The sequence below is a fragment of the Papaver somniferum genome, chromosome 7, assembly GCF_003573695.1.
Source record: "Papaver somniferum cultivar HN1 chromosome 7, ASM357369v1, whole genome shotgun sequence".
Taxonomy (NCBI): domain Eukaryota; kingdom Viridiplantae; phylum Streptophyta; class Magnoliopsida; order Ranunculales; family Papaveraceae; genus Papaver; species Papaver somniferum.
Window position 1 is genome coordinate 189257469 of NC_039364.1, and position 8961 is coordinate 189266429.

At 37.3% G+C, this 8961-nt stretch overlaps 1 protein-coding gene across 1 annotated transcript; it reads right to left on the minus strand.

The window, feature by feature from the left end:
• Nucleotides 1–4515: 4515 nt before the first annotated feature.
• Nucleotides 4516–8660, minus strand: LOC113299230 (basic leucine zipper 23-like). The gene is made up of 4 exons (XM_026548217.1): nucleotides 8399–8660; nucleotides 6976–8078; nucleotides 5990–6059; nucleotides 4516–4964 (listed from the first exon to the last, which is right to left on the minus strand). The coding sequence occupies exons 2-3, from the start codon at nucleotides 8053–8055 to the stop codon at nucleotides 6015–6017; spliced, it is 1125 nt and encodes a 374-aa protein (XP_026404002.1). The 5' UTR covers nucleotides 8056–8078; nucleotides 8399–8660; the 3' UTR covers nucleotides 4516–4964; nucleotides 5990–6014.
• Between the last annotated feature and the right edge of the window lie 301 nt (nucleotides 8661–8961).

Genomic DNA, 8961 nt, shown 5'->3' on the forward strand with positions numbered 1-8961 from the left:
TTAATAAAGTATTTTTGATGATGTGGTTTTTTGACAACGGCGAAACTTATAAATATGTGTATGAACCGTATCTAAAACATATAGTCTATGTTCATAGCCTTTGCAATAGTCATGAGATTTTTGTACTGACCTTAATGACCCATCTATAAATATACATATATGTGTTAGGTATTTACCCGGCTGAAGTCTTGGTATCTTATATACATAAATATATATACTTAATATATTTTTTGTATTTATATTGTATTCATCTGTGTATCGAATCTACATTGATTTCAGCATCAATATTTAGACTCCATTGAATAAAATTGAACATGTCTCAAGTCGCAAAATTTCCATGACTAAATTTCTTGAACTTGTTTGGTATATATATGACCGGAGCCTCCCTTCATCCCAGAGCCTCTTTCCACAACGTTGGGGAAATCCTAAAGAACGAGAGTCGTATTTAACATTGTCTTTAGTTGCAATCTTCCACTAAATTCCTTGGATATGTTATACATATGCAGTCCATAAGTAGACTCTTATTTAAACCACAATAATGTCGTATTGACTTCGTAATGAAAGCAACATCAAGGTGCCATCTTGGCCAAACATAATGCCAATATAATACCAGTGTTAACATTACCTTGATCATTGCCCTATGCTGTCACGGCCTCCAATTCTCTTGTCCACGGTCACAGCATGTGGACTATCATGCCTTGGTCATGGTCACGTTGTCATGGCATGTACTTACTTTGACTACGACTACTGTATCGAGGCCTCTCCTAGCTTAACCATGGCCACGATGTTATGGGCCCCCTCCTTGCTAGTTTTGCCAGGGCCATGGTGCCGTGGACTCCTCTTTGGTAGCTTGGCTATGGCCATAATGTTGTGGCCCCTTCCTTGCTATCTTGGCATGCTCCGACGCTAAAGTGGCATCTTCATGGTGCTATGGAATCCCCCGGCGCCAAATTCGCGTCCCCACAGTGTCGTGAAATTTCCCGGTGCTACATTTGCATCTCCACGGTGCCATGGAATTCCCCAGCGATGTCATGACATGCCCCGTTTCCAAATTCGCATTTGATGCCATGGCAAGCCCTAGCACCGAACTGGCATCTCCACGGTGCTATGGCATGACCAACACCAAAATAGCATGTCCGCAGTGCCATGGAATGCCCGGGACCATCATGTTTGAGCTCGATGCTCGGTACTAGAGATCGAAGGAGTAATTGGCGGGCTCCAGACAAGGTTCTCCAACTTAAACTTTGGAGAAGGAGTTGGACATGGAGATTGTTAGAATCTTGCAACAATTAATAACATGTTAGATGTATCAAAATAATATGGCAGAATCACATGTTCAACAAGTTGTCCTTAATACATTAATTCGCGGGTATACTCAAGATGAGTAATGCTAAACCCCTCATAGTGAAGATGTGTCCATAATAAGACTGCCCGATATAACTTGAATTAGCACCATGCAAGTTACTCACTCTTGAACTTAGCAACAGGGACTGGAAGCGAACACGCCGCGAAAAACAAAGCAAGAAGAATATTAAAAGAGGACTAAAAAGTAGTCGATTCTGGTGCATGTTTGGAAAACAATTTTTCGAGTGGTATTTATAGGAGAATATACTTGCAAATCAAGTTAGGTTTTGGTTTTCTTCAAAAACAAGTATTGTTTTTTGTGAAACAATTAAAACACGTAAAAGGAATTTTCCCATAAATAAAACTCTTAAGAAAATATTTTTGCAATTAATTTCCTAAAGAAAAACTTACAAAATAAATTTTGCTAGATACGGGACTTGGTGCATGGTATACACGCATATGCATGGGTTGAAACATAAGCAATATACATTGGAGCTCCATAACCAAATGATTATATAGTGGAGTTCCTCTGTAGTTTTCCATTATGTGGGACTAAAGGAACATTTCATTCACTCGTAAAATGAGTAAGTATCCTTAAATCCTTAGAGCAACTGCAGTGGTGCGACCATAACTAAAGAGTAAAAACCAAAAAAAAAACTAAAAGAAATGGGTTTAGTCCGTGGTGCGACGTTACGGTGGAGGAGTAAATTTGGTGGAGCGTAATGATATGCTTACGCTTGAAGTGGGGCGCAACTCTAAAGAGAGCTCAGAGTGGGCGCAACTTTAAACTGAGCCTGATGTCTAGGCTTCACCCCATACGGGCGCAACTTTAATCTGCGCCTGAATTTCGAACGTATCTTAAATGTTCGCCCCTTTTAAAATGTAATTTATAACTTCGCCTCACCTCTAACACAATCTATACTTACGCCCGAACAAAACCAAACTAAAGACCAAATATAGTTTGGTTTTTGGTTTTAGTCTGGTATTTGATCTTTATTCAGTTCCACTGTGATTGATTTCTTGACCAAATATTTGGTTTTGGTCGTCGACTGTGGTTGCTCTTAGAGCAACTGCAACGGTGAGACCATACTATAACTAAACTAAAGACTAAAAACAAAAAAAAATTGGTTATACTCGGAGTTGCACGCTACGGTTATGGAGTAAAATTTAGTCAAGCGTAACTTCAAGTTATGCCCCAATTCAAACGTAAAATAAAGTTATGCCCCAATTTAAACGTAATTTAAATCTACGCCCAACCCCAATCCAGACGCAAGTTAAACCTACGCCCCAATTCAAACGTAACTTAAGGCTACGCCCCAACTCAAATCGTATTTTAAAGTTGCGCTCCAATTCAAACTTTTAAATTACGTCATAATTCAAACGTAATTTCAATTTACGCCCCAATTCAAACGTAAATTCAAGTTGCGCCCAGCTCAAACGTAATTTTAATTTCCGCCCGGTACAAGACGTACTTTGAAGTTGCGCTCGACTATAACTAAACTAAAAACCAAATATGGTTTGGTTTTTGGTTTTAGTCTAGTTTTTGATCTTTACTCCGTTCGATACTGATTGATTTCTGGACCAAATATTTGGTTTTGGTCGTCGATTGTGGTTGCTCTTAGGTCACTAGATTAAACCACACCAAACTAAAACTTCTTTTAATAAAAACTCATTTTTATGCAAGATGAGAGGTGAGCTAGGAGTAGGGTGAGACACCTTTTAATACACAGTAACAGTGTTTCCTTTTACTTTCACTTAATCATATCACATTGTAACCTTGACAATTCATAACAAGAACTCAAACTCATTACCCGTAGTAAACCACGTAACATCCATTGTGTCATTTACATTAATGCATTCTATAATTGCGCTTTATAATTGATTTACTTTAATGTTGTCTACACTGGTTCCCTGACTTATTTTCATGAACGTAACTCGTATTAATGAGATTACTTGAACGTACTGTGAATCTTACTAGATCCACTGGTTGGATTTTTAGCGATTACAATTGTATCGGAAACACTTTACCGCTCTAATTAAATTGACGATTTAAAATTTGGCCAAATCTACGACTTCTCCAGAATACGTTACATTCCTCTCTTGGGGAAGCAGTGGGACCTTACCTTTCCCCAATTGCAGCGCCCCACCCTAAATCAAACAACTCTGGTCGCAATAACCATTCGATTGGTGAAGCGCCAAAGTTTCGTGATTCTGGTGAGGTGACGTAATATGTCTTTGTTACACTCTTGATGTTGAAACCAGCTTCATATACTTTATTCAAATCAGTAGGACCTTCCAAATTGGTGGCTCTCAGCTCTATTCAATATATTATAGTATATACCAGGGAAAGGTTATGTAGTGGATGATGATGATACATGTGACAGACGCTGCTGATGGTTTTTGTTCAGCTGATTCACAGTTTCATACCAACCACTGTTTCCTCTAATTTTATTTTATTTATAAAAGCTTTTAAATGCTGGTGCTTCCAGTCCCCACTTCTCAGTCCTCACCTCCTAAGCTCTCTAGAAACAAATGTTAGCCCTGGGTCTGGGGAGTGAATTTGTTTCCTACTTGAGTCGACAGTAAATAAGCACTTGAGCAGTACTTTTGGAAGAACTGATGAGCACTTAGAAGTAGATGAACGAGGTCAGCATGTTCCGTGAAACCAATAAAGCATCAAAGCTAGCTAGTATTATCATCTCCAAGTTGAACTTTCACCGGTAGCTTAGCTTGTCCCGAAGGACATAAATTGACGCACTAATGCTGCAAACAACAGCCCATAATTGGAGCACAACCACGTAAGCTTTCTCAAAGAAACTCATACTTTGGTTCAATCACCTTGCAAATTCCAGGAACAATAATTAAGAAAGATAGATAAATATCGATTCTGCCAGTAGGATCTCTTGGATTCTAGGAATCTGAAGTCTGCCAGTGCCAGTAGGTTCTCTCTCCCTCTGTTTTGAACATTTTGTACTGATACTGCATTTAGTTGGGAGAAATAGAGGCCCAAAAAATAGCAGCAATTCGATCCCAAATAAAAAAATTTAAATGTCAATGAAAGCTTTTCTTAGTTATAATAAGATGTTTCAAACCCTTTTTACTTTAATTTTTTAGATAATACACAAATACTGAAATAGAAATAAATTAGGAAATGTCTTTTACACCTACAGATACTTAGGAATTTACATGCTATTACTCACTAAGTCAACTATTATATATCATCCGAGTACTCTCATTTGAAGGAAAAACATTGCACGACTCGAGAATTCAAAATTCAAAAGGTATGAAAATTAGTGATCATGAGTCATGACATAAACATGATCGATATAGTGGGATAACAAACCCATATAAAACAAAATGATCGTGACTGGTATCCCCATATATCAATCCTGGAATTATGAAACAAAAGATATAGCTAAAGAATTTATTTAATGAATATACTGTTAATATTTGCGGCTATTTCAATTTCTATGTTTATATTTGGAACCTTTGCCATCCTAAGTATGTTTTTCCTCTCAGAGTATGCTCGGATCTCGTCCATTTGTAGCTCTTCAACAAGATAAGCAGCAGCTTTCACATTTTCTCCATTGTGATCAGTGCTTCCAGGTGCACAATTAGGACTGCAATGATAAACAAGATTAGCTAACGAACATAAATAAGTTGTACTAACAAACTGAAGTTGAATCATAATCACCTGAAAACTACGAGGATAAAAACACAACTGAGTAGCATGACCAAACACGATACAAACTAATGAAAAGCAACTAATACTATACGGAAAAGCATACTTAAAAAACTACTGCAAAGACTAGTAAGCATCCAAGAGTCAGCATATAATTTACTAATGTACTCACATGCTGCATGTCTAGTTCACATTTTTTATATCCTGAAATGGATATGACTCAAGAGGACGGCTGAAACATACACAACTGACAAGAACATGTCAACAAGTCGGATGACCGAGTTGGAACGATATAACCGTAGAATAAAGCCTAGATGTGGAGGCAGAAATACCAAGTCGTGTCGTAAAACTATAATTTGTGATGAAACTTACTTGGCTGATTTGTATTTTACACAAGGAATCAATGATGCAGCATAACAAGTTTCACATTATAAGTCCTAATGCTTGACATATCACTCTTCCACTTACAATCAATCACATATATGTTGCTTATCTTATTAAGAAGATTGCAACTCTAGCTTGATCCATACAAAAACATGAATGTGTGGAAGGTACAATTCAGACATCACAAAGACCTGCATATCTAAGGTTTAAAGTTAAAGCAGTTTTTTATTCTTAAATGTGTAAGAATAAACTGACTATTAGTTCACTTATGCAACTTACAAATGTATTTTAATTTTTTAGCAAAATTCAATATATTATCCACTGATTATAGTACTTTGCAAACATTGATAAAGAGCTCCCTGTAGTGGTATTAGTTAATAGATGTGAAGAATTAGAAATATATCTAACTAACGTGCATAAAATTCTGAACATGTAAAATGATTGCTTCTATGTTCTTATATAACATTCGTCCCTGTACATAAGATAGAGTTTTAGAGTGACATAATAGTTGGAGAATAGCTATGCTTCGGTTGTTGGTAAGGCTTATTTGAATAGTAGGACTTGCTATCATCGAAATACCTTTTTCTGATGCTTGTGTTCAATTTCAGTCTAGTTCGACGGCTGGCATCGTTGGGTTACACCATACCACCTACAGAAGAAACAAAGACCTTATCACTTTTTCCAGTATATTCAGCAACACTAATGGCTATCTCAATAAGCAAATTATGGTACAATTGGGTGGCACCATGCTATCTATAGAAGACAGCAAGGAGATTACCACTGCCTTTCTGGTAAACTAGTAACATTAATGGCTAAGTTAAATCAGCACCGGCCTGGCTAACACAATACTCGAGATGTTGAAATGCAAGACAGGGTAGACGCTGGGAAAGACACTACCGGGACAGCCATTAACACATAGGTGACAGGAAATACACCAAGTGTCTCACAAGCAAAAAGTGTTTGGTACAAGAAATGCTGAAGATAAAGATGAATGTCTGTCTCAAAACAATGTGTTTGCAGATCTCATACGACAATAGTAGATTCTATCTTTTGGAGCCTAATTGTAGAACTCTAGTTGAGTTAGGTATCTGGAGTTGTTTTTAGATTGCGTTAATCCGAGATAACTTGAGACAGACTAGTATTAGTCTGATTAATGCATGACTAAGGTTCTTAATCATGTGATAAAAGGTTAATGCTACAGTAAGTTAAAGTCGCTTATGAGGTCTCCTATGTAGCCTGGTGAGTTCTCTACAACTCCTAATGGTTAGAGGAGAGAAGGCAAGCATGACTAACACTCTCTTCCAGCCTCTTGTATAAATAAAACTTTCTGATTCCCTCCATATGAGGAAATAGAAATAAAAGTCTAAGACATCAAATCTATCAGAAATAAGGTTATCGTGCTATATACAAGAGGCTGTATTTTTCTTTAATCAATAAGTTAAAGACCAAGTAAAGATGATTAAGGAGCTGTGTCTCAAATCAATCATTATACCAATACTAGACAGATTAAAAGAATTGCTTACAGCTTAGGATGTACTTGTAGCATGTGCTCAAAGAATAGTTACCTTATCTCCAGTTGGGGAGGGAAGAACTTTGGTGTGGAAACGGATACAAGTATGTGTGTGAGAGGAATCTGGTCCAGCTGGGTTGCATATATGGGTATGGGTGTAGGCATTATTATCTCTCAGGAACGGAAACTCATTCAAAAAATCCATTGAGCAATCATTCATATTCCAGTGTGGGCTTGCACAATCTACCTCTCCACCAGTTTCACCAGTACCCACATTATCCAATCCGTCAGTACCCACATAATCCAACCCAGGATGCATACAATCAACCTGATTATCACATCGAAGATCGCACAGATTCGCCTCGAGCAAGTTAGAGGGTGGCATGTTCTGTGGAGTCCCATGTATACCCTTGGTTTGTCCACAATCTGGAAGCTCTTCGTTTGATATATTGGTATTTCCAACACACTGCCCATATCTGATATCACAAGGCCCACATCCTTTATTGTTGAGTACACCAATTTCCTGAGTAACCACATTATCCAATCCAGGATGCGTGCAATAAGTCTTATCATCACACCGAAGATCACAGTTGTTCATCTCATACACCCCAAGCAAGTTAGAGGGTGGAATGATCTGTGGAGTCCCATGTAAACTCTTGGTAGGTTTCCTATAAGGAAATGATCCAATTTCCCCTTCAATCCTTCCCCGAATGTCCACAAGCAAACACTTCAACCTAGCAACCTCAGCTTCAAGGGCAGCTTGACCTTGTAGCCTTGTCAACAGTTGCTGATTAATGGCTCTCAACCTAACAACTTCATCCTCCAATGAAGCTTCTCGAGCCTTCTTTTTTTCACGGTATTTACGAACTGCTTCCCGATTACCAGATGGGAGTTTTTTGAATTTTGTTTCAGCAGACTCTGCTGTATCATCAGTACTTACCTTATCCCCAGTTGGGACAGGACGGATTTTGGTACGGACACAAGTATGTGAGTGAGACGAATCTGGACCAGGAGGATTGCAAATATGTGTATGGGTTGATGCATGAGCATCTCCCTGGAAAAAACAGCGACTGCTTGGGAGTTCATTATCCATATTTAATAACTGATTTGAAAATTCTAACTCTCCATCATCCATAGTTCACACAAAGTTGAAAATCCCTGCAAAAATTAAACAAAACAGTTTGGAACTGAGACCTGTATATGCAACTAAATTGAGTAAGCTAAATGATAGGAGATCATCATAGGAAACATCTTTTTGTTGTAGGTGGAATCGTTGTACATCAAGTGTTAAGTAAATTAAAAAAGAAAATTTGCCAATCAAACAAATTTTATTGATAAGCAAAAGAAACCACACAATTAAATAAATCCTGCAATACAAGTGGACTAAAACATAATACACAATAAAGATACAAATAAAAAGAAAAATCATTCGTAAATTATTTTTCTCAGTTAGGAATTAAAGAAGTTTAGTATCAAACCTTGATAAAGTTCCACAGAGTCTTTCAAGCCTTTTAGTTTCTTTCCACAAGATGAAAGAAAAAAAATGAAAGGTCAGATTGAACACAACGATCTACAACCCTAATTGTATCTTCTTCTATTTTATTTTGCCAGAAGCTGTTGCTGAATGGAAAGCTTAAAACCCTAATTAAAACATCTGAAGAGTCTAGGTTTATGCATGGCACACAGTGATGAAGAAACGAGGGTCTATCTACGGGTTCAAATTTGTAAACTCGACCAAAGATGGTACAATTTATATTCTTAATTTAGAAAATAATAATAATAAATATCGGGCCTTTAATTATTTTTCCTCGTTTAATTGGGTATGCTGGAGTTAATTGGCGTATGCTAGAAATCTACTCAGACTCCAAAAATGATAGGGGGTGTCAAAAGATAGTGAAAGTATTACTTGATCCTTCACTAATAATAAAACCTAAAATCCTATTAACTCATTATCCCTGAGTTCATCTTGATTCCAAAATAAAATTTACTCTCCCTTTTCCTCTCTAACCTAACGACCCCCTTAAAAAAAGAAAAAAAAGTT